This window comes from Anguilla rostrata, chromosome 5, assembly GCF_018555375.3.
Source record: "Anguilla rostrata isolate EN2019 chromosome 5, ASM1855537v3, whole genome shotgun sequence".
NCBI lineage: Eukaryota > Metazoa > Chordata > Actinopteri > Anguilliformes > Anguillidae > Anguilla > Anguilla rostrata.
The window spans coordinates 35,335,250-35,361,576 of record NC_057937.1 but is presented as its reverse complement, the minus strand read 5'-3'; the positions used below and the strand labels follow the sequence as shown (position 1 = coordinate 35,361,576).

At 45.5% G+C, this 26,327-nt stretch overlaps 2 protein-coding genes across 5 annotated transcripts in view; one reads left to right on the top strand and one right to left on the bottom strand.

Annotated features, from left to right (window-relative positions):
* The first annotated feature begins 223 nt into the window (after positions 1 to 223).
* On the top strand, positions 224 to 21,039 carry LOC135255151 (sodium/potassium/calcium exchanger 1-like). Of its 4 annotated transcripts, none has more exons than XM_064335944.1 (11): positions 224 to 986; positions 1,473 to 2,663; positions 10,856 to 10,921; positions 12,044 to 12,152; positions 14,424 to 14,474; positions 15,263 to 15,346; positions 17,133 to 17,260; positions 17,529 to 17,741; positions 18,017 to 18,106; positions 18,779 to 18,945; positions 19,657 to 21,039. In XM_064335944.1, exons 2-11 carry the CDS (start codon positions 1,692 to 1,694, stop codon positions 19,904 to 19,906), a joined length of 2,130 nt encoding a protein of 709 aa, XP_064192014.1. In that variant the 5' UTR covers positions 224 to 986; positions 1,473 to 1,691; the 3' UTR covers positions 19,907 to 21,039. The 4 variants fall into 4 exon arrangements, with proteins under 4 accessions (XP_064192014.1, XP_064192013.1, XP_064192012.1 ...); XM_064335943.1 differs by having other exon boundaries at positions 226 to 986; positions 1,667 to 2,663; positions 17,523 to 17,741; XM_064335942.1 differs by having other exon boundaries at positions 226 to 986; positions 17,523 to 17,741.
* A 241-nt stretch (positions 21,040 to 21,280) lies between these two features.
* The window catches only part of LOC135256147 (C-myc promoter-binding protein-like), an 80,210-nt gene continuing 75,163 nt past the window's right edge, over positions 21,281 to 26,327 (bottom strand). The window contains exons 33-35 of the mRNA XM_064337991.1: positions 26,044 to 26,206; positions 25,850 to 25,914; positions 21,281 to 25,363 (exon numbers count right to left, since the gene is read on the bottom strand). Of these exons, the coding sequence (XP_064194061.1) occupies positions 25,227 to 25,363; positions 25,850 to 25,914; positions 26,044 to 26,206 (365 nt within the window). The 3' untranslated portion in view covers positions 21,281 to 25,226. The remainder of the gene's footprint in view (positions 25,364 to 25,849; positions 25,915 to 26,043; positions 26,207 to 26,327) is intronic.

The window sequence follows — 26,327 nt, the reverse complement described above, 5'->3', positions numbered from 1 at the left end:
CCACATCTGCCTCGGCAATTTACATATCTAGTAGTCTACTACAAAGAGGGCTACCACATTGCTTACAATTTCAAGTTCAGGCATAGATAAATTGTTTTTCAAACATTGCGCATTATTGGTTTAGATTACTCGTGAATTTTGAGCAAACCACTTGTGGGAGGGATTATAGGCAAGTATTATATTCGACACGCCCTCGGTATAGACTATGTATTACTTTAACGACACTATGAATTACGAAATGAAAGCTCGCATATGCCAGTTTTGTGATGCGTCGAGAAATAGCCTACATGAAATACAATTAAGCGGAGCTGGGCTTTTGTGTAAAACAGTGGCTTCAATGGCGAAAACATAAACATTCTTAAAGCGTATTGTTGGGCTAGTCAGCCTACCATAGAAAAATGTTGTTGTGGCCAAATAGACTAATATCTCAGTACAACGTAGCCTATAGGCACTGGGGTGAATGTCTTGATAATGATTACTTACAATAGCCTATGATGTATCGTACAGTTTTGGTGTGAGGCTGTTCTCTGTGGGCTGCCTGCCATGCAATGGCATAGTTCATTCAATCTGATTGCGCCCGAATGAATTCGGTGACGACGGCACTAAGCAGTTTTTATTTGGAAACGGATACGTAAATATCAAATGGAATCCGTCAGTAGGCTAGACTAATAGTTAGACCAAGAAAGTAGAACCGATTAAAAACTCCTTACAATAATCAAGCTTTTCATTTTAATGTGTTCGACATATAAAGTTGGAGAGATAGGACATTCAGCCTAATCTTCTTAAAAGACTCTTGTATTAACTACTGGCGTTCTGCTAATCCAGGTTGTATAGCCTACTTGACCTCACTCTCATACTTTGTAGTTTTGACCTCGCCAGCAAATCTCTGGATCGTTTTACGCTTCTCAGCACAGTGGACTGTGGACTGTGGACTGTTCACTGAGGCGAACCTCAGTTGTGCTGTCATCGCAATCCAGCAACCACAGGTAAGTTCCAACCACGCGTCGTCTCGATTAATTAAGAATTAAATAACGCAAATGACCAGATGAAAATATTTAAGAATCTAAGTGCAGAAATTCCGACCGCATAATTTACCCAGTAGTCTAATTTAAGTCTAAACAATTAAAATATTTTAGGTTTAGGACCCGCTCACACTGTTTATTTGCTGTAAAGACTCTGTTACAGGGGAATTATGTGGTTGTCTCTATCATAGAAAATTACGCTTTTGGGTAGGCTACATTTATCAGCGCAAGAGGAGAAATACTGTAAATGTGTAGTCATAGTAACAGGTACCAGTGTGCCTTAACCTTCAGCTGTGAAAGACTAATTCATAAACGCGCTGCGCTCTCCATGTTAACACATGCGCGTTCGTGTTCCGAACTGCATCAACTATCGACGGAACGGGCGAGCTACCTGTTGCTAAAATCCAACATGTCATCATTTTCGACGCACTGTTCCACGCATTGTTACAGGTGCGCGGCTCCGGGAAAGGAGTGTGAGGTTCTCCAGATGAGATGAAATGCAGCTGTTGGTTGCATCGTTCTCTCATACCGCTTCCCGCTCCCCTCTCCGAATGTAATAAGCGCCTCAGAGGCTGACAGGGGAGTACTTCGGAGTAGCTGTCACAGACAGCGGATTTGCGCATTGGACTTTGTCTTTTTGATAGGTGTCAACATCATCTTGTGGAGAAGATGCATTTCTCACAAAGGAAAAGACTTCACTGGAGCCGGGTTGCACTGCTCCTCTCCGGAATCTTGCTGTGTTGTGTGTACCAGCTGGCTGTGAGGGCCTGGCCCAGGACAGATTGGCAGACCAGGGAGGACTTTGGGGTGGAGGGGGTGGACGCTCTCAAAATGGGCAGGAGGGAGCTGAGCGACTCCAGCCAAACATCTCCAGCAACAGCCGCAACGGTCCCTCCGACCTCCTCCACAACTGCTCAGCTGAGGCACTGCGTTTTTGTGGACCCCGACGCACCCGTGCCCACCCTGGCCCCCGCCGGGCACCCAACCCGAAACACCACCAGTGCTACACTGGCCCACAATGCCACGCTCCCCTCCCCCAGTGCTGCCCCCCACAGGAGGGCCGAGTACCCGAAGGACCTGTTCTCGGTGCAGCAGCGGCAACAGGGCTGGGTGGCGCTGCACGTCTTCGGGATGGTCTACATGTTCGTCTCGCTGGCCATCGTCTGCGACGAGTTCTTCGTGCCGGCCCTGGGGGTCATCACCGACAAGCTGGCCATCTCGGACGACGTAGCGGGGGCCACCTTCATGGCGGCAGGGGGGTCGGCCCCCGAGCTCTTCACCTCTCTCATCGGGGTGTTCATCGCGCACAGCAACGTGGGCATCGGCACCATCGTGGGCTCGGCCGTCTTCAACATCCTCTTCGTCATCGGGATGTGCGCCCTCACCTCCCGCGAGATGCTCCACCTCACCTGGTGGCCGCTCTTCCGCGACGTCTCCTTCTACACGCTGGCCCTCCTCATGCTCATCGTCTTCTTCCTGGACAACTTCATCGTGTGGTGGGAGAGCCTGCTGCTGGTGTCGGCGTACCTCACCTACGTGGGCTTCATGAAGTACAACGTGCAGCTGGAGCGCGCCTGCAAGTCGCTTTTCAACAGACACAAGAGCATCGTCAAGGTCATCGCTCTGGAGGAGCCTGACAAGGTCAGTGTGAGCCATCGCTCTGGAGGAGCCTGACAAGGTCAGTGTGAGCCATCGCTCTGGAGGAGCCTGAAAGGTTAGTGTGAGCCATCGCTCTGGAGGAGCCTGACAAGGTCAGTGTGAGCCATCGCTCTGGTCCTCTAAACTGTACCTCTGCTTGACCACTGTTAAGTATCATTGTCTTTGGAATTAGACTGTGCCAGGTAACATCTTCACCTCTTCCAGAGACCTATTACACAGGCAGCTGATACATCAATCTAGGAGTGCCTAAACATGGATTTGTAACCGTGCAACTTCTTGTCACAAGCCCAGTATTTTCTTTGTCCGCTGCTACTCTCTATGGTTCTATGTGCCATGTGTCCACCAGAATGAGAAAATACTTCACAGGAGTTTCAAACTGTCATGACCACTTCCTGCCATTGTGCCTAGATCATAGCCAAACGCATACAAAATGAAGTATTTTGTTCCTCCTGCTTTTTATATAATTTTATAACACCTCTTAATAGACCTGTATTTGCTTTACAGTGCAATCAGGAGGTACACAATTTCTACTGTGTAATCCTTGATGGGAAATATGGTGTAATATTTGAATGGACCAATGACACAATTGAGGGGGTGGGGTTTAGCAGAAACCAGCCCAATTTGACAGAGGCTGCATGGGGCAGGGTTTTTGCTGATAATTTCAACAGTAAATTGCAACAGTTAAACTCACCAGTTTCAATATTCGCCATGCATTTCTCATCCATTTTTTCCCGACCATCACACATCACACCTGTTGCTAAGTCACAAAGAGAAACCTATTAATGTAAAAAGGGGGGAAACTGAACAGACCAACTGTTTCTTTGCACCGTCTTGGTCAACTTTTGAAATATAATAGTTTGTGAGGCTTTTAACCCAAATGTAGAGAATTTGATACATCACCAATGGTCTTGAAAGCTGATCTTGGAGAAGCACCAGTTCTGCTGGTTTTGTTGTTGCACACTTCACTGAGCTATTAAAGAGGTTAATTATACTGTTAAATCACCTCACTTTGTTTCATGTACTGAAATTGGATGCTAATTTTAAAGTGAAAAGAGAAACCAACAGAACCTGTGGCCCTCCAAGACTGCTCTAGAATTTAACAATAGCCTGAATACATATAGTGATATTGTCACGGTTTCTGTGCAGGTAGATCATTTTTCTGTGCCTGCACCGGCTCAGTGGTTAGCATTCCGATTAGCCACTCGGCTAATCGTTATTTTGGTGTGTGGGGACGATTAGTTCGAGCTTGCAGATTAGCCACTCGGCTAATCGTTATTTTTGGTTCCTGTGGGAGGATTGTTCCTGCTTGAACATTCCATGCATTCCTGCAGGGTTACCTCTGATCTGTTTCACCTGGGGGTTGCTCACACCTTCCGCTGATTACCAGCCACACCTGTGGCTGGGTATTTAAAGCGTCAGTAGGCAGTGGAACGGTGCTTGAGTGTAACGTGTTTTGCTCTAGCCAGTTCCCTGTCGTATTCCTGAGCAAGGTATAAGGAATTTAAGAACAAAGAGATTTAAAAAAGAATTCTGACTTCAGTTTGTTTGTTTTTTTGGAAAAAGGTATTAGGATGGTATAGGTCCAGATTCTGAGGCCGGCGGTTTTAAGGGGTTATTGTGTCACCGTTGGGGCACAAACCTTTCTACCCTTTACTAACCAGTTTTTCCCCCTGGTTTTAGTTGGCCTCAGAACTTCTTCTGTTTGTTTTTGAAAAGACATTTTCTTTTTCTCAGCTTCGGTTCGAAGTTGTTTATTTTTCATTTCTCTTTTCCCTATTCCTTTATTTTCCTTATATACTCCTTCTTCCTCAGTTACCTGTTTAGGGGTTTATTATTCATTATTTGGGATACGTCCCCTGGGAGTATAGCACCCCCTTATTTCGTCTCTCACAAGACTCAGTGGTTACTGGAGTGCCCTTTGGTAACTTACAGATCCCCTGTTTGGTCGCGTCTGGTCTTCACCCTTCCCCGCCCTCACAGAACACTCAAGCCAAATGGAAGTACCAGCGACCATCGGCCTGGATCAGGCTGTTACGGCTCAACAAGCCATCATGACACTACACAACAGGCAGAGCTGTGCGAGCGTTTGGCCCTACAAGAGGAGGCGTCACGCCGCCAGGAAGCTACACTGACCGGCCTGCTAGAGATTATGGGTCGCCAGCAGGTGGCTTCCGAGGAGTTTAGGCGAGGTTTCGAGGAACACCGGGTCCGGGTAGAGGAGGAGCGACTTCTTGAACGCGAGGAGACAAGGCGTTTCCAAACTGAGTTTCTTCGGAGACTCGATGCTCGCGCTCCCAGTACTCAAGCACAATCCTTTCCTCCCCAGACATACACACCAGCGCTCTCGAGTAATCAGGAACCTAAACTTCAGCTCCCTGCTCCGTTCGAAGGTGAATCCGGCAAATGCCGGGGGTTCATAACACAATGTTTTATACAGTTTCGAGCTGGCGTTTATTGTTAGTCTCCTTAAGGGCCAAGCCCTGGCCTGGGCTGACCCACTTTTTCGTTCAAACTCGCCCATAATGACAAGTTCAGACCGCCTCATTGAGGAGATGGAAAGGGTGTTTGACCACGATGTTACGGGCAGCGAGGCGGCCACTAGGTTAACCCGTCTTCGGCAGGGAAGGAATAGTGTTGCAGAATTCTCTATAGCATTCCGATCGTTAGCCGGCGAATCAGGCTGGCCCGAACTACCGCTTATGACATTTTAATCTTTTCCAACACTCCTGCTGAGCATGTCAGTCATGTCAGGCAGGTTTTGAAATGCCTTTTGGAGGCTAAACTGTTCGTGAAGGCAGAGAAATGCCTATTCCATGCCAAATCTGTCTCTTTTTTGGGGTTTATCATTTCTGAGGGTACTATTAAAATGGATCCTGATAAAATCTCTGCGGTTAAGAATTGGCCCCCACCCACATCGGTTAAACAGGTGCAGCGGTTTTTGGGATTCGCCAACTTTTACAGGCGTTTCATTCGCAATTTTAGTGCAGTAGCCGCACCGATCACTGTGCTGACCAAGAAGGAGGCCAGTGTTCATTTTGCTTGGACACCCAAAGCCGACGCGGCTTTCCGGGTTTTAAAGTCTATGTTCTGTTCTGAGCCCATTCTCATCACGCCTAACCCGGCACTTCCTTTCGTGGTGGAGGTGGATGCCTCTGAGCTTGGCGCGGGAGCCATTTTATCTCAACGGTCCCCTTTAGATAACAAGGTGCACCCGTGTGCATATTTCTCGCGGTCCCTTTCCCCAGCGGAGAGGAATTATGACGTCGGGGGTCGTGAACTTTTGGCAGTCAAGCTGGCTCTGGAGGAGTGGCGGCATTGGTTGGAGGGGGCGGAACATCCTTTCACGGTCTGGACAGATCATAAAAACCTAGAGTTTATTCAGAGCGCTAAGAGACGGAATTCACGGCAGGGTCGCTGGTCTCTGTTTTTTGCCCGATTTAATTTTATCCTTACTTATCGTCCGGGTTCAAAAAATATCAAACCTGATGCCCTGTCTAGAATCTATGACCAATCAGACGACAACCGCTCCCCAGAACCCATTGTTCCCTCCACTCTGATTGTAGCTCCTGCTATGTGGAGGATTGAGTCAGTGGTCCGGAAGGCTCAAAGGTCTGAGCCGGATCCGGGTGGAGGTCCGCCTAACTGTCTCTTTGTCCCTGCTAGGGTACGCGCCCAGGTGTTGCGTTGGGGACATTCCACGCATCTGACTTGTCATCCGGGTGTCCACAGATTCAAGGATTTTTTATCCCGGCGATTTTGGTGGCCTGGCATGGAGAGGGATGTGCGGGAGTATGTTTCGGCCTGCTCGGTTTGTGCTCGGAACAAGGGTTCTCGCATTCCACCGTCGGGTCTTTTACGTCCATTGCCCGTTCCTAGTCGCCCTTGGAGTCACGTAGCGCTGGACTTTATCACTGGGCTGCCACCCTCTGATGGCAACACTGCCATCTTAGTCGTCGTGGATAGATTCTCGAAAGCGGCTCATTTTATAGCGTTGCCTAAACTTCCGTCGGCTTTGGAGACCGCCCGGTTAGTTATTAACCACGTCTTCCGATTACACGGGTTACCTCAAGACGTAGTATCGGATCGTGGCCCGCAGTTTACCGCGCGTTTTTGGCGAGCATTCTGTTCGCTTCTGGGGGCGTCGGTCAGTCTCTCATCAGGGTTTCACCCGGAGACCAATGGACAGACGGAACGCACAAATCAGACGTTGGAAAACACTCTCCGCTGTCTGGTCTCTTCCAATCCTACCTCCTGGAGCCGTCAACTCGTGTGGGCAGAGTACGCGCACAATACGCTACGTAACGCGTCGACGGGCACCTCACCGTTTGAGGCCCAATGTGGTTATCAACCTCCACTCTTCCCAGAATTGGAGAAGAACATCGAGGTGCCCTCCGCAGAGACATTTGTCAAGCGGTGTCGGTCCACCTGGAGGAGAGTTCGTACTTCACTTCTACGCTCGTCAGCCAGTCAAAAGAGGCTTGCCGATAGACACCGCAGACCGGCGCCCTCCTATCGGGTGGGTCAGCGTGTCTGGCTTTCTACTCGTGATCTCCCTCTACGAGTGGAGTCTCGTAAACTCGCTCCTCGTTTCATTGGTCCATTTAAGATCCTTCGGAGAATTAACCCGGTCACGGTTCGCCTACAGCTGCCCCGGTCCATGAGAATTCATCCTACCTTTCATGTCTCTCGTCTTAAGCCAGTTCTAGTAAGCGCGTTGGCTCCTGTGGACAAACCCCCACCTCCGCCTAGACTCGTGGATGGGGAACCAGTTTATACGGTGCGTCGCATTCTGGCCGAGAGGCGTGTGGGCCGTAGGGTACAATTTCTCATTGACTGGGAGGGTTATGGTCCGGAGGAGCGTTGTTGGGTTCCCTCTAGGGACATATTGGATCCTGAACTGATCCGGGATTTCCGCTCTCGTGGGTCCGAGGGCCCGTCTGGGGCCGGTCCTTAGAGGGGGGGTACTGTCACGGTTTCTGTGCAGGTAGATCATTTTTCTGTGCCTGCACCGGCTCAGTGGTTAGCATTCCGATTAGCCACTCGGCTAATCGTTATTTTGGTGTGTGGGGACGATTAGTTCGAGCTTGCAGATTAGCCACTCGGCTAATCGTTATTTTTGGTTCCTGTGGGAGGATTGTTCCTGCTTGAACATTCCATGCATTCCTGCAGGGTTACCTCTGATCTGTTTCACCTGGGGGTTGCTCACACCTTCCGCTGATTACCAGCCACACCTGTGGCTGGGTATTTAAAGCGTCAGTAGGCAGTGGAACGGTGCTTGAGTGTAACGTGTTTTGCTCTAGCCAGTTCCCTGTCGTATTCCTGAGCAAGGTATAAGGAATTTAAGAACAAAGAGATTTAAAAAAGAATTCTGACTTCAGTTTGTTTGTTTTTTTGGAAAAAGGTATTAGGACGGTATAGGTCCAGATTCTGAGGCCGGCGGTTTTAAGGGGTTATTGTGTCACCGTTGGGGCACAAACCTTTCTACCCTTTACTAACCAGTTTTTCCCCCTGGTTTTAGTTGGCCTCAGAACTTCTTCTGTTTGTTTTTGAAAAGACATTTTCTTTTTCTCAGCTTCGGTTCGAAGTTGTTTATTTTTCATTTCTCTTTTCCCTATTCCTTTATTTTCCTTATATACTCCTTCTTCCTCAGTTACCTGTTTAGGGGTTTATTATTCATTATTTGGGATACGTCCCCTGGGAGTATAGCACCCCCTTATTTCGTCTCTCACGAGACTCAGTGGTTACTGGAGTGCCCTTTGGTAACTTATAGATCCCCTGTTTGGTCGCGTCTGGTCTTCACCCTTCCCCGCCCTCACAGATATGCAGTTTTTAATAAAATGGTTCCATATTACAAAGATAACATGATAACATTGGCTTCATCTGAGATATTGTCTTTTCATCCAGCCATGTATGTGTACAAGGCATTAACATGTTAACAAAAATATCATACTATTAATCATACCATTTTCATTTATTTAAAAAATTCAGCTGGTTCACCCCTGTGAACTCGATGGGCCACATATCCCTGATATGGGTTTCTGGAATTATGTCATGCGAAAGGTAGCAGTGGTTCAGCTTGTAATAAAGGACCATGCTCAGCAGGTCTGTTGGTACATTTTAAAAGCATTATCTGTTCATGCAGTTGAAACTCAGCTGGGTTACCTCGATTAAAGGCACAACAGAAACGTCCGGCTTCAAATTTGGACAGGCAGCCACCTGGTTTCGTGACAGGCGGTACACCGTCCCCACCGCCAGCGTCGAACAGCCCTGGCAAGAAACGCGACATTCCTCAGTCACGCGCAATCATCAGCCGTGAATAAAATAATTATCGTCAAAAAAAAAAAAATTAGAAATACGTTATGACTGCGCTTCCTTCGTTATCATTCCTATTAAATTTGGGGGGGAAAAAATTAATTTCTAAAACAGGAAAAATTTGAGAGGGAAATGTTTACTGAGGAATCTTTCTGGGCTGTTATTGTTTCAGAGTGTGTGGATGTGAGAGGACGCTGGCTGTGAAGCCGCTCATGTTTATTCATGACCCCCCCCCCCCCCCCGACGGCTCACAGAAAAGGGACCCCCTCACCTCCGCCTTTGATGAGGCGGGATAAAAAAGGGGCGCAGGTGTTTGTGGGAGCGGTGCGATTGCGAGGGCGGTGACGGAGGTGAACGCCATGACGGAGTTGATGCGGATGATGATTAATGTGAAGATGATGATGATGATGGTGATAATGGTGATGAAGATGAAGTGTGATGGGAATAATTAGGTTTTTGATGTTGAAAGTTGTGACGGTGAACATGGTGAGGATAATGGTAATGGAGATTCTTTTCTCATGTGGGTATGTGTGTGTCGAAACACAGTCCATTAAGTGGAGGAAGAGGCCCTACCTCACCATTATGTTGATAACAACTGCAGCCTTTTCAAATATTTTGGGGCTTTCAGCAGTTTGGAAAATCTTCTTTGATACCGCAGCTATGGTAATGCTAATGTTCATTTGAAAGTAACGATTATCAGAAAAAAAAATTATTCACAGGCAGAAAAAGAAATTCAGCTAACAAACTGAACTAGAAAAAAACAGGAAAAATACAGGAACAGTGATGACAAGCAATGTGCTTTAGTCTGTCTAGTTGCATTGTAGGAAGTGCAGGAAGCTTGCGCAATCCACCGTCCATTGGCACAGTTGTGTGTGTGTGCGCGGGGCTGTTTTCTGAGGCAGTCAGGTTTTGCGGTTTGAAGGAAAGACGCGGGACTCGGCCAACGGTCCAGATGACCGCCTCTTGTGCAGCAGCGCGGCGATGGCGGAGCCACAATCATGCCCTTTAATCAGACACTTCAGAGCCCCGGTCTGAAATCACTGGGCACTTGTCCTGGGACCAGCTGGGATGCACACTCCTGCAATCAGACCCTAATGAGCACACGAGGACCTTCCCGCTCAGAATTAATGCTCAATGTCAGGTGGCCCCTCATTTGATTTGCAGAGCTAGCAAGGGCACTACAAGCCTTGGCTGAGGGTAACCCTCCCAGCACAAACAAACGTGTGTACGCCACAAATGCAGAACCTCACCGTGAACAGAAATATACATGCATGTGCGCGCACGCACACATACACACACACACACACACACACACAGACAAGAGGACAAACACACATTCATTTGCAGACACGCTTATGTGTGCTCACATGCAGAAACAGAGGGGGGCACTCACAGGATTAAGGTTAAAAGGCGAGAGCGTATATATGGAGAGGCGCTATGTAAATGCGATGTTCACTCACTCATTACCAGTGATAATTCGTTTTTTTTCTTTATTAATATCATTATTTATTTTTTTCTCTGTTACCTTTACCATGTATTTTGCTTTGTCTGTGTTTGTTTGTATATTGTTCTATGTGGACCCCAGGAAGAGTAACTGTTACCATGTGTAACGGCTAATGGGGATCCTAATAAACTAACTAATAAACTAATGATCCACATCTTTAATTGCAAAAAACAGATATAAATTACATTATTAGAAAAATGGGTAGCATTCTCTTTTGGTCTTTCATGTCACTAGCATGGATACATAATATTTTGTGGTTGTTTAAAAGTGCAGCCCTGGGAAAAATTCCCCTTTAGAAAGGGCTTTTCTTACTGCATGTCTCATTTGTTCTGCTAAAGCATCTCATTTGTTCACACAGGACAGTGGATCACCAGGCGAGGCCAACAACCCTGAAGAAACCCAGCAGGGCAATAGCAGGGTAAAAGTAAGTTAAAGGTGTGCCACTCAACACGTGTGTACACAGACACGCACACACACACACACACACACACACACACACACACACATATGCATACAGAAACACACTCACATGCACACAGAGACTTAAAATTTATGGATTTAATGTTTAATATTTATAGAAATTCCATGCTCGTTGATTTTCATTAAAGTTGATTCTAACATTTTGCCGTTCCGTCTTGATCAGTTGAATGGTGATATATTCTGATTGCAGTCCCACTCCAATTGTGAGAAACTGCGTGTGGAATTGAATGCTAATTCAACATCATGTGGCAGGGAATTATGCACAGTATCTATGGTTTTAACCCTTTAAGGTGTAAGATCACACATACAACATATGACCAAAAGTATCTGGACACCCCTTGGTCTGGGGCTATTTTTCATGATTTGGGCTAGGCCCCTTATTCCAGTGAAGGCAAATCTTCATGCTACAGCATACAATCACATTTTAGACGATTCTGTGCTTCCCCAACAGTTCAGGGAAGGCCCATTCCTGTTTCAGCCTGACAATGGCCCTGGGCATACAGCAAGGTCCATATAGAAATGGTTTTGATGAGGCTGGTGTGGAAGAACTTGACTGGCCTGCACAGAGCCCTGACCTCAACTTCATCCAACTGACTGGAAGCAAATCCCTGCCGCAATGCTCCAACATTTAGTATAAAGCCTTCTCAGAAGAGTGGAGGTTGTTATAGCAACAAAGGGTGGACCAGCTCTATATTAATGCCCATAATTTTGGATGAGATGTTGGGTCAGGTGTCCACGTACTTTTGGCCATGCAGTGTATGTAATGAGAATGTTCTTATTAACTGAACATTCTAATGCTGATGTAACAATCACTACTGGTAACTGAAAGCAATGGAGTAATAGAACACTGGATTAAAATTCCAAAACATTCCAAAAAACCCACTCTTCAATGGTTAAGATCACATGATTGGCTGGCCCTATACTCTGTGTGAACCACAGCTGTAGCTTGGCTAAGATAAAGACTAGAAAACACTGGTTCTAATCATGAGCATATGAGCATTGTGATGTCACAGTAACCAACTGGACATACCCTCAGTGACGTCCTGCCCTCTCTCCCTGCCCCCAGTCGAAGCCCAGCCTGCAGAGAGGCGGTAGCTCCGCCTCTCTACATAACAGCACCATGAGGAACACCATCTTCCAGCTGATGATCCACACCCTGGACCCACTGGGGGAAGGTACGAGTGCCAGGCCTCACCGGGCCCACTGCCATATATCCCAATACACCATGACTCAGCAAGAGATTTACATACGTAATACATACAGATATTTATGTGTGTGTGTAAATGTATATTATATTTAAACCTAAATATATTCAACATATATGTTAAAATAGGGGCTCCCATTTGGTTTGTCCAGCTGAGGCACTTTAATTCTTCCTGATGCAGTGATGCATCCCTTGGTCGTGCTTACACCAAACATGGCTGGAAACCGTGGGGCGATGCAGGATTTGCTGTAGTATTGCCCAGGGAGTGAACATTTCAGTCACCAGCATATTACCTGCCTCAGAGGCGACATCATTTCCTGTGTCGGTCAGTCAGGCCCCTGCCTGGGCCAAGTGCATCAGTGGTGACTCCTGAAGCTCAGGAGCTGCACAGCCCTGCTGGTGATTTTCACAGTGAAAGGAAGCAAGAGAGTAGCTGCACACGTCTCCAGGGTTCCCACTCGTCCTGGAAAACCTTGAAAACCTGGAAATTTATTGACTCGGAAAACACCTGGAAAATGAGAAATTTACAAAATGTCCTGGAAATATTTGTGAGGTCCTGGAAAATTGTAGGCTAGACTATAAGTCAAGCTATTAAACAGTATATTTAGAGCTGAGATTGCATATTTTTCTGCATTTTTCTCCGCTTTTCTCATTTTTGAGATTATACGGGATTATACAGCAGCACAAAGTTTTGAATGGTTATGGTACTTGCACAGTCCCCCCCCCTCCCCCCCCCCCTCCGGTCTACCACCGGCTTTGGGCTACCATTGTCCATGTTTCATGTCTGTAAGTCTAAGTCATGGAAATTGTCCTTGAAAAGTCCTGGAAAATTATTTCCTAAAATGAGTGGGAACCCTGGTCTCTTAAAGGGCTTAATGTTGTTTTCTGAAAGCTGTGAAAATGTACTACACTGTACCTAAGACTTAATACCTAAATATCTAACATACCTCTGACTGAACTTGAAACAGAAGGATTGGTTGCTCTATAAACACCCACTTAAGCATTGGACATTGAATCCCAAGGACAGGGACTGAATGGATCCTCTTGTGAGCAGACGGTTTGTAAATGCTTGGTACGTCCCAACCAAGCACTTTCTCAGTGTTTTCACGTCTTAGAGAGCAGTCACAGGTGGCTTTGAATAATGTAATTGGTGGTCAAATTAGTCAGGGTGTTGTGATATGAGTCACCTGACTGCACAGCTTGATGATTAGCTTACCTCTCTCTCTCTCTCTCTCTCTCTCTCTCTCTCTCTCTGTTTATCTCTCTCTCCCTCTCTCTATCTGTCTCTTAAGCTCAGCCTGACAGTTCCTGTCCTATACTGCTCTCTAATCAGCTTATTATTCTGCTAATGAAGGCTGGACCTAAGCCAGCTACTTTGAGCTCAATCCCTTTATCTTGACACAGCGCTGGTGTACAGGTCACCAGAAACCGCTCAGTCGGCCTCCTCTCACGCATTGCCTTCTCAAAGTTTTGTATTTCCTCACTCCAAAAACCATGCAGACACTGCCCTACACCCACTGCTAAGCCCACAGTGTTTTACTCTACACTGTACTGTTAGACTTAGATTCAATATAATTCATTCACAAAACGTTTCTTAAATTCTTCTTACTTTTGTTCTTAATATGTTCCAACTAAAAACCAATGTGAGATTCATGAAGCACGTACAGACTTCCAAATGTATGCTTATCCCAGGTATGTTACAGGATGAATGCCAATTGTTCGTAAATTGAATGCTCGTGCCTGTTCATAATACTATTAGTACCATAGAAGGCATGCTGCATTCAGGGTCATGTGCAAACGTCAGCCTTTTATCGAGACATTTCAATCCAATGTGGCCTTTTCTTTGTTCCTCAGTTTGTTCTTACAGAATGTTGGGGCCAATAGAAAACAATGGTTTAATTGTTAGGTTAAAATACATGATATATAATGTTCTTATGTTGTGGTACTTACTGTAGCACACACCCACAGTGTCCTACACATAGTGCATGCTTGTTCACTCGGTTGTCTGTTGGATGTGATTTGAGCACTGTTTGTGACAGAAGACATATACTTGCTGTCCTCTTAAATTACATTATCATTTACAGGACTACTGTGTTTTCTGATTGGCTGTTGGGTTTCTGAGGGGTGACCTTTCTCAGCTCCCTGTCAGGAACTTTGTTTTGTGCTTTGGAAAGAGATGTACCACAGAGTAGGTAACTTTTAGGCTGTAACCTTTCTCTTATGAACTATCTCTGTCCACTAGAAACTGTGTTTAATGGAGAGGTAAAGACTGGGAGCTCAGTGCAGGGGAAAGGTAAGAGAGATGGGATAGCCAAATGTGTGTGTGTGCGTGTCCATGTGCACGTGCATGCGTTAGTGTTTTTCTATGTGTGCGTCTGTGTATGAGCGAGCTCCAGTGTGCACACGTATGTGAATGTGCATGACGTTTACGTGCATGTGTATTAGAAGCGTGTGCTTCTTTTGTGCAGTGAAATGGCTCACGATAAGGAGGAGCCGCACAGTCATCCCCATCACTGAGATGTAGCGCTGTCTTTGTGTGCTGAGTGCTGCCGGGGTCCTTGATGTTTGTCGTTGACGGCGGTGGATATTACTGGCTCTTGAGTTGCTGCCCATCAATCATCCTACACTTCAATGGCTTTTTTGTCCTTTAGTGGCGCATTGAAACAGGCAGAAGAGCTGAACTGATTCCTCTGACCTTACCTGTGCTGTTCTGATTCTATTGTGCTATTATGACATCACACAGCAGTCTCAATCAGTGGTATTCACCAAATCCAAACCCACCCATCCCCCCATGACCGCCTTCTACACATGCCTTTTTTTCTCTCTCTCAATATGTTTGCTTTATTGACATGACATGTACTCATGTTTCAATAGTATGTAAACATCATGAAATGAAAGCACAGAAACACATGTATATCTATGTATAATGATGGAAAAATGAATAAAAGAAATAGGAAAATTACCAATGAAATTGTTATGAAATGAAATAATGATGCCATATCAGAGTGTATATGTTACATCAGGTGTATGAGTACGGATGCTATATTTAATGATATGCTGGTGTCTGCCTCTGGTTTTCAGTGAAGTTTAAGCACAAAGCTGAGATCCTGACTAAAATGGCTCAAGGAAAGGTGGAGTCCAGGAGCCCCAGAGGAAGAGCAGAAGGTGATAAATATGATGATGTCATTTTAGATGATCCCTTGTCCTTCCTCCCACTGTTTCTTCTAATAACTTCTTAAAACAGTAACTGCTACGTCTCCTTTAAATGGAACAGCTGGCCACTTAAAGGGTGTGTGTGTGTTTGTGTGTGTGTGTGTGTGTGTGTGTGTGTGTTTGTTTGTGTGTGTGTGTACTGGCACAAATTATGGAAACGCTGTGCTTAAAGAGTAAATTTAGTACTCTTAAAGCTTTGTTGTTTCTCAAAGCCATTTTATTCTGTAAATATTTGAAACAGTTATCTTCCTGACCGCAAGTGGTAATGACATTATGTGACCATCAGTAATTTGAAATAAAGCATACAAGCCAAAAACTGACATGAATATTATCATTTTATGGAGAAAATACTGGTCAAAGAAAAATGATAAAATTTTCAACAGTAAGGTACAATAGGCTGTTTAATTATGTTAATGAACTATGAACTAATACTAATGGAACGTGTAATAATTATTACTTGTTGAACACAAATGCTATTTCTTCCTTTTTGTTTTATGTTAATATTACATTTATTACTTATTACATTTATAAATTGGTATAAATTATTTCAAAATATAGCATTGTCAACATGTGTTTATAAATGTAGTATTTCCATAATTTGTGCCAGTACTGTATGTGTCCATATTTTACAGCCATTCCATGGAATTTAAGCACAGCTTGTTTAGGTTGACTTTCAGGAGAAACACATGTTCTTGTGCGAAGAATATAAACCGTGTGAATATAAGCAGCTCCCCTGTCCACTGTACGACATTCTAATTAATTTCACAGATGTCTGTTTCCACTGCAGGCTTGTAGTTGTCCTCACACCTGCACTGATCATAAACCTCCTCTGTGTGCACCAATATATTTCTGTGCTCTATACTGAAATGTGATTGGTTTGCGCAGTGTGCCAATTATCAGTGGAACTGGTACCCCTGTGTGCTCTGCCAAATGGGATGGCTTATTTAATATGTAACAGTACAGTTTATTTAGTCTTTGATCCAAGATACTTTTTTTGTCCTTTCAATAAGACCAGGTGTCCAAAATACGACTGAATGAGCTGGTTCATGTTTTTTAATGGCCTGAACCAGCACATTGTTGAATTTCACATTTCTTTTTACAGTCAGTCATCTTTATTAAATATGTGTAATGCAGTGTATATCAACTAGGTTGAATCAGATTTTTGTAACACTCTAAATCAGCTCAATCTTTAAAAAAAAATAAAAATCATAATTTAAAATTGTTTTATATAAAGAGCCAAAGGAAGCAATGCTATGATTTTATTTAATTGGTTATATTTGAGATTTTAAATTAGTTGTTTTTTATCCTGTAAGAAAAGTTCCTATGTTACCCACTACTGGTAGATTTGTAGTCGAAATCCCAGCGGCTGGGTGTGGGTTTGGGGAGAGAGTGAAGAGCGGTCTTCCACGACGGAGCTTTGCAGCCACATGAATTTAGACGTCGATTTGGCTGGAGAGCACTCAGCGAGAAAGCTAATTTCCCGAGGATAATCTCGGGGCGTTCGAGCGGATGAAGGTCACGGCACGCCGTGTTCTCGCGCCTGTAATAAGCGGGGCGACGCGCAGTAACAGCCCGTGCTCGTCTGTCCTTGCGCATTTTGCATTAGTCGCGTATGTTGCGTATTCGTATCTGATTTTTTGCGCGAGTATTTGCATTTCCTACTCAAGGTGGTTCCCCGGGGAAAAAAAACCGCGGTCACTGTGAATAAAACAAAAGGTGTTTGTCGGTGAACCTGCAGATGTGAGTGGCAGTAAAACTGAGCACCCCAACGCCGTCAACGTCCAGACGACGCCCCCACCAGAGCCGTCCACCTCCCGACACCCCGCCGACAGGGAGGACAGCACAGATTATGTGGAGGGACTAAAGGTAGAGTATTAGACGGGTCTCCTTTTAAAGCTTCATCTCTCAGCACTGAGACAGTTTTACTCTTTCCTGTTGCCACTATTTTTGTCATTCCCTCTGAGGCAAATGTGTAGCTATAGGTGTCTCTGTTGGTCATCTATCATGAGTTTATATGAAATGGGATCTGTGATCTGCCGATGCTTCTGTGTGAATATGTGCATGTGTATTTCTGTTGGTGAGATAAATAATTGTGTGTGTGTGCGTGTGCGTGTGTGTTTGTGTTCAGGAGCAGGAAGCAGCAGGGTTGGGTGGGTCAGATGTCTCTGGCAGCAGCGAGGAAGAGGACAGTGATGATGATAGCGAGGAAGAGGAAGAGGAGGAGGGGGAGAACGAGGAGCCGCTGTCACTGGAGTGGCCGGACTCCCGACGAAAACAGGCCACCTATCTGTTCCTCCTGCCCATCGTCTTCCCCCTCTGGCTGACCATCCCTGACGTTCGAAACCCGGTAAAGACCACAGATCATTACAGCATGACCATCACTACTACTGTCCATACGACTCATTTTTAAATCAAGACAACTCACTGAATAACCTACATGTGCACATGTGGAAATCTATAAAAACCTGGTTACATCGGACACAAAGTCTATTAAAATATAGCTCAGCACAGTATTATTTTGTAGCCTTTCTTGTCCTTTGTGCTAATGTTTAGGATGACAAAGTTTAAACTACAAGTGTAGTAATGTACTGTTTAAACTTTAAAAATGTTTCTGTTCTGCAGGCCTCCAGGAGGTATTTCATGGGAACGTTTGTGGGCTCCATTTTGTGGATTGCCGTGTTCTCCTATCTGATGGTGTGGTGGGCCCACCAGGTACGTGCAGAGCTTTCTTCATAGTGTAGTCTAGTGTAGTGGAGTCTGGTCTATAGGTCTCTGTATGCATCTTAGCCTGCCTGAATGACATCTTGAGCTGGAGGGAAAATCACAACCTAAAGCACAGCCAGTGACTGAGGTGCTCTCTGTTCCTGCCATGCCCCCCCCCCCCCCCCCCCCCCACCCCCTACCCCTCTTTGAGCCTGCACTTCCTGGTCTACTGCCTGTTCTGGCCCCTTGGAGGTGGGGTGAGCTTCCCAGTGCAGTCAGACCAGCAGAGCCATTGACCATCTTCCAACACACACTAAATACCCACCTCTATAGACCACACCTTGGCTTCTTCATCCCACACATCTACCTAGCCCCCCAACCCCAATACGTGGTTCACAGCCTTTGCTGTTTATGCTGTTGATTTAATGTAGTGTACAGCTTACAGTATGCTTTGCAGTTCTGTTCTTTTTTGTATGACTTTAAATAATGTTCAAGGGGGTAGTCAGAATGTCAGTGGTCTGCTTGTTTTCTTTTTTTAAAATGTATGTAACTTTTATCATTTCATTAATAGCACCAAACACCAACAACCAATGCCAACTTCAACACCAACACCAACCACAAATACAGTCAACAAACAACACCTTCATGAATGACAGACCTGACCCGTGTGTGTTTGTGCAGGTGGGTGAGACTATTGGTATTTCGGAGGAGATCATGGGTCTGACCATCCTGGCCGCTGGCACCTCCATCCCTGACCTCATCACCAGCGTCATCGTGGCGCGCAAGGGCCTGGGCGACATGGCCGTGTCCAGTTCCGTGGGCAGCAACATCTTTGACATCACTATTGGGTAAGGCTATAGCGGCATCGATGAAAATAATTTATTATTAGGGCATCACCAAAAAAAAAAAAAAAAAAATCCTCTATTGTGACATCACTTGTTCTGACAGACAAATGGTGACATCATCCAAGGGTAATGGTTCCAGCTCGGGGAAAAGATGATAAAACAATAAAATGGGTACCAGACATACAGGCAAACAGGCAGAGTTTCTCCATTACCATGGCCATTAACTTTCATAACTGTACTACATAATAAATAGCAGCTAATTTAGGAGCACCTTCAATGTCTAGATGGTACTGTTTTTCATTTAGTTATATGAGCATGACTTCCTAGGCCGGTATTAATAATGGGAAACCAAGTTTTACTGTATTATAGATCATATAAATATATCTAATAGTACATTTTAGTACATTTAGTACATGATTCTTGAAGGTCTGACCGAAACGTTCAGTGGTTGTTTGCTCTTTTGCTCAGAATTTTGAGCATTATGGACAATAAATGTATATTTCTACAGAAGCCTGCTCTTTGGATGTATGCATTTTTATACACCAGTGTGTGGGTCTTTCACATTTCTCAACAGGAACTCTTGACTCACCACGTAATCTCTCAATTTCCTGGTGATTGTCACGTGTGCATGGTGACTCTGGTTTGACAGATTTCTCTGCATGTTTTAGGGAAGACCGTTGAGGTGACAGTCTCCCCCCTCTCTTCCTCCTGCAGGCTGCCGGTACCCTGGCTGATCTTTTCCCTGTTTAACGGGTTCGTGCCAGTGGCCATCAGCAGCAACGGGCTCTTCTGCGCCATCGTGCTCCTCTTCCTCATGCTCCTCTTCGTCATCCTCTCCATCGCCGCCTGCAAGTGGAAGATGAACAAGGCTCTGGGCTTCACCATGTTCCTGCTCTACTTCCTGTTCCTGGTGCTCAGCGTCATGCTGGAGAAGCGCATCATCGTTTGCCCCGTGTCCATTTGACGTGCCTGCTGTCACCCGGTCAACGCCGCCTCAGCACCCGTCTTCGTGGCGCTGGCTGCCTTCTTCCTCCTCCCCTCTATCGCTAGGCACCTTGCCCCGGTTTATCATCAACCTCAATAATTAATTCAGTTAAACTGTGAATCTCTTTCATACACACATGCTCACTCATACACTCACTTCATTACATGAACAAATGCTTATACACATACTGTACATGTGAGTACATGCACATATGTATAAAACAGATTATGGCACCACATACATTGCTGTACATATTTGTGATGCGTGCACTCCTAGTTCAGCTGCCTCCCCTGTCCCCACACAACAGACCCCAACGGTGCAGAAGCCACACCTGTCCTCACCTGCGTCTGTCCGTCTCACCTGTCCAGGGCGGCGACTGACGCCCGGGACAGACAGAGCACCTCTGTGTGTCCCTACACTCACTCACCCTGTCCGTTAATCCAGGATCAGTGATCCTTTGGCCTTCTTTCAAAATGACAGACAATGCCTCAGACAGACGGACTCCAGTCTAGCCAAGGGCAGAATTACAAACTTCAGTAAAACCAGGAGTATCTCACGAACAGGGTCACTGGAACCTACCGTAGTATTTCCATAGTGGTAATGGTAGTGGTAAGTATAGAAATCATGAATATGCAGAAGACCTTGAAGAGCAAAGCTTATACTCGTCTGTACTGTGCAAGCAGGAAGTGTGCGTGTGTGTGTGTGCGCGCGCGTGTGAATTGGAGTGTGAATGAATAGGGGTGGAGGGTAATTCTCGATGTTCGTTTTGTTAAATACGTTTTTATACAATGAACGTGTGAAAATGGCCAAGATTTAATCAAGCAATTTCCTTTATGCGACTCCTCTGGTTGATCAGCCTAAAGTGTGCCTGGGGGAGCAGATTCAGTTGCGCAGTCTCGCTGGTGCACAGGCAGCACAGCTAAGCTGGGGGACTGCAGGCAGGAAGTAAAGAATAAGTGGAGGGTTGCCTGTGCGTTCTGGACACTGCGACCGTAAGTGTGCGACCGACGAAGGAAAACAGACCAACAGCTGAAGGAACCGTTCCTCAACCAGCAAAGAAAAGCAGGAAGCCCTTTAAGACCGATGAAATAAACTTTAGAAATACATTCCCATCTACAGCAGTCCGCAGTTTTAATAGCAAAATCATGTTCTTAGCTGTTACTATACGTCTCTGCACGCTGCATTATCGATGGGTGCACCACAGTAACACACACACGCACACACACACACACACGCACACATATGCGCACACACACGCAGGTGTTCATTTTTGTATAAGACTGCTTGGAATAAAAAAGACAATCTAGAGACAAATATACTATCATCACTCATTAACAAAGAAAGAGGCCAGTGCCCTTTGTATGAATGACTTTATTTACAGTTTAAAAAGATGACCATACAGATCCAGAGATTTGTTATCGCCGCCTGTTCTCCAGACTCGTCTGTGCACAGCTCGGTGAACACAGCGATGTTTTAAACAGCAGCAGGCTGACGCATCTTACAATCTTTTTTTTTTCTTTTTTTTTGTTTGTTTTTGATATATATAGACTGAAAGGCTAAGAACACCTCTCAGTAGACTGGGTCCATAGACAATGCTATCTTTCCAAGTGGGTCGGAAAAAAAGGCTTCAAGTTTCAAAGATATTAACAAACACTTCACATTCAATTGGCGATACCTCTTGGACAACTGCAATTGCATAGTACTACAGAGAGGTCGTGGTTGGGTGACCTCCGCTGTCCATCAACCATTTGACCAGCTGTCATTGGACAACTCTCAAGAGTGGCCCTCTGCCGGCCATTACACAAGCACTCTGTGACATCACTCATTCACTGGGATATCAGGTGAGCTTCACTCTGAATATGCAACATACAAGGGATTGTCAATACTGAGGCATGTCCCAAATGTTAAACTACGTTTTCACAGAAACAAAACTGGATAATGGCAGAAACAGTCTAATGTGCTGCAAATAAACTCAAATCTTCATGAGTTTAGATGTAGCTTTCTTTTCCAAACAGATGCTTTCCCCAAGATCAAGTTTTTAATTTTGCTGGTTTTTGGTGTAATATTTCAAAACAAGCAAAAAAAAAAAAAAAAAAAGGTGTTAAAGATGAAAGAATAAAAAAACTTCACTGTAAATGAAAGATTCAAAATGTGAAAGCATTCAGTTAATGTTTTCAAGCCATCATGTTTTTGACCAACTACATTGTTTTCCAAAAAATTTTCTCCTTCCATTCAAATTTTTCCCCCTTAGTTCTCAGTTTGTAGCTTTGGCACTGTTCGGACACGGGGGCGGGGTTAGGGGACGGATGCATGTCATTGGTCGCTTCAAAGCTATCGTTAACATCAGCCCTGGCAAAAAGAGTCACTGCAGCCCATCAATCTGCCCTGTTCATTTCTGATTATAAAGGACGCAAATCAGAATATTTCAGCTTCAGTGTTAAGAATCTGAGGCTTACTGTCCAGATAGTTGGGAGGGCTTGTGGTGTTTGGTTCTGTGGATTTCTGTACTTAGGACAGAAAAGGCCTGCTTCAAGCCTTGTGACCTCTAAGGGGTGTTTCTCATAGCATGGAGCAGTATGACATAGGACTTCAATATAACCTACACTCACATACAGTAAACTGACATACAGTAAACTCTTCTACAACACGTCATCAAGCTACAAAATGAATGTTTGAGTGCATTCTGTATTCTGCACAGTTCAGAATAATTACTGACCATCAGTCCAGTTGCAAACACTCACGTCACACCATTTACTGTACATTTTTGGATTGTGCATTTTTTGGTTTTATAAACTTACACGCTGCACATGTACGTGTGCAAAAGTGTTTCCTCCGATAAAACAAAGGAACGCAACGCAATAAAAACAGAAAATTATAGTTTTGAACGGCATATGTTAAAAACATATGTTAAAAACATTTAAACAAGCTAAGCTTATTTGAACACAATTTCATGGGAAGGTATTGTCTGTTCGATTGTGAATGTCCGAACTTCAAGTCACATTAAGGACCAGGAAAATTTACCCCACACCTGTGGGCTCCCCTTGCCAATGTGGGACGAGTGATCTGATTGGCTCTTAGACCCATTACATCGCTTCGATTTATCAGTGGATTACCTAAACTGTGGATTACCTACCTACCTACACTTAATCTATAGCAGCTGTGTCAGCTGTGTATGTATAGGTTGAAGGAGACTTAATAATCTCACACTCACTGTGTGTGTGCGTGTTTATTTTTATTACTGGGTATAAGTACCATCCCAAATGCTTCAGTTTGACTGGTGTTTACCCTCCCCTGGTGTTCAAATGACAGCTCTACTGCTTGGACTCCACTGACTCCCTGTTGCACCTCTCATCAGACCCAAGACAAGTGCAGACCCACAGGGCTACAAACAGATCTGTCCCCTCCTACGTCCAGGAAGGATGCCCTACACCCTACGAGCCTTACACACTACAAACCCTACACTCTGCAAGCACTACACACTACAAGCCCTACTCTCCACAACCCCTACCCCCTACAAGCCCTACACTCTGCAAGCACTACACACTACAAGTCCTAAACCCGACAAGCCCTACACCCTACGAGCCCTACACTCTAAAAGCCCTGCACCCTACGAGCCCTACACCCTGTCTCTACCATCACAGGCTGCTTCACAACCCCACCTCTGTGCTGATCCACCAGTTACTCATGGTCTGCACTCTCTTCTGTCTTAGACCTCCCCACTGCTGCCAGAACAGTCTCCCGCAAACTTCTGCTATGGACTGAAGACCCATCTCTCCAGACCTACCCTGCACTACCCTGAAAACTTCTCTAACCATAACCCTATCCTGATTGCACTTCCCCTACTGTCTCCACTAACAGCCCGTGTCTGTTGAGACAGGAGATATTTTTAGTTTTTTACCTGCTAATACGTGCATGCGAATTCCGAAGTCCCCCAAACAAGTTCTTCCATTCTGAAGTCCCCCAAACAAGAGTACCGGTCAAATGATGTAGACGTATATACTCATACAAATAAATATACAAATTAACACTGAGGTTCAGTGTCAATCATGAGCTGTAGGCTATAAAGACCAATTTCTTGAGTCAGGCCCATTTTGTAAATGTACCTGTAAATATGCTGGTGCTATGCGGAACACATATAATGACTTTGATCAATTTAACATACAATAAACATACGTAGAATCTAAACCACTAATGGAAATATAGTGTGCATGGTCCTATATGAGGGGCATGTGCGTTTCAGAGTAAAATTCATACGGCCAGGGAATGCGTGACCAGCTCAGGTGTTTTCTATGCAACGTGCAGCAACGATTTCATTACGATCCCAGGTCTAATGTTAAACGAAGCTGGTCAGAGAAGGCCAATCAAAAGACAGATCTCCAGACAACACTGGGATGATGCCTCGAGGGTCTTTATGTCACAACTGATGAGGGGAATTCCCTTTGAGAAATGTGGTGTATAAGGTCAGAGTGAGAGTCCACAATTTCGACTGTGGCTGAGTTCTGCAACACAGGCCTCCGAACATCAGCTCTGTGAACGTCACTGATGTGGCTGTCTGAAAAAGACGCTCCCTACGGGCGATCTGTGGGGAAAGAATCCTCTGGAACAGGAGACAGCTTGGCATACCAAAATAAATAATGGAAAATCTGTATAAATAGAATCCTATTTAAGCAAAAATATCGCCAACATTAGTCTCGGTACATGAGCGTATAATACAAATGGAGCTTTTACAAAAGTTTGTAACATTGTATGTACATCGCTTTCGCATCGTATACAACATAGTCTGTGCAGGATTTCGAAAAGCCACGTAGCGCATAATACCATGTATATATTTTCTTTTCTTTTCTTTCCTTTTTTTTTAGTAAAGTGTTTTGTATCTACGCCAGGCCGCTATTAAAGAGGCATATTTGGCCAGTAGGCCCCTTGGTTTAACTGCCGTGTAAACTCCGTGTGGACGCGGGCAGTGCGGTTCGAACACTGAAACTCTTCTCCCCGCTCTCTGCGTCGACCTCTTCGGGTCTCCATGGAAAATTCCGGTAAAGGCCCTTGTCTCCGGGGGGGGGGGGGGGTTGGCAGTGGGTGGGGTGCGAGGTCGTCCTCGAGAACCCCAACTGAGCATCAGCGCACGAGCGTCGGCGACAGCGCATTCGCATCGTGACCTCACTTCCTGACACGTCTCACGGGCTCCTCCCTCGGCGAGTTACCTCACTTCCTGCCCCATGCTGTAGACTCTTCCGTGGTCAGAAGCAGTGTCATTTCTCAGGGAGCAGAGAGCAATGGACAGGGCCAGGAGGGGGGGGGGTCACAGGTACGGCTCCCCAAAAGTCTTGCGGCACTCCATGACCCCGGCGCTGGGCGGGCGGTCACAGTTACGCGTGAGCTTGACCTGGCTGGGGGTCAGGCGGTCATACGCCAGCCTGTACTCGCGGTCAAAAGCATCTGCGGGGGTAAGGGGAGGGGGGGGGTCGGCAGAAAGGCAAATCTTAGTGCCAGTTCACAAGCTGCTACCCTAAAGCCAGATATTCCAATAAGAGATGGCTGACCAGGTCTCTGTGGCATGCAAAATCAGTATTATATTGTGCGACAGAATTATTCTATTATATTGTATTAGTGTTAGTATTTAAAGTTTTAGATTCAAATACTTTTCTGTGCTCTATTGATCTTGCCTGGTGTAATAGAGCCTGCCAATATGACCAGAAGGCAGGGTTTGCCCTTTCTGAGAGTATTTTGTTGGTTTCAATACACCACGCAAGATCAGTAAAGCATAGAAAATTATTTGAATCCAAAACAAAAACGTATTTGACCCAGGTCTGGTGTCGACTGGTATTTACACTGTCCCTGCTTTGGTAAATGAATAAGACTTGAGATACAGCTGAGAATTTACAGGTCATTTTGACGGTAAAGCAGAGAAAGGAACGTACTCACCGATATCAATGTTATCTTTGCCCAGCGCCACTAAGGACAGGAAGAGGATGTCTCTGTACAAACTCCTGCAGGTGGACAGAGAGCGGTTTCATTCTCCATTTACCCTCTAAAGTACTTTTAAAAGGCCATAGAGTGGTTGCCGTGGCAACTTGTCTCATGACCTCGCTCTCCAGCGTGACCTGGTGACCCCTTACCTTTGCCTCCTGATTCCCAGTGTCTGTGCCAGTAGCTGTAGTATCTGGCTCATGGGGCGGTACACATCGTTCTTCTGGATGCTCCTGACCACGCCCTGCAGAAGCTCCTCCCCAAAGGCCGCCTCCTCTGCCCGCACTGGCCGAGGTATTGGGTAGTTCAGACCTGTGAGGGGTGGGGGGTGGATGGGGGTTTCACACGTACATGTATTTTATTTTGTATCTCCACGGAAAAGCGTCTTTGTGACAGTGTCTCCATAAAAAACGCAATACAAATACAAGTGGAA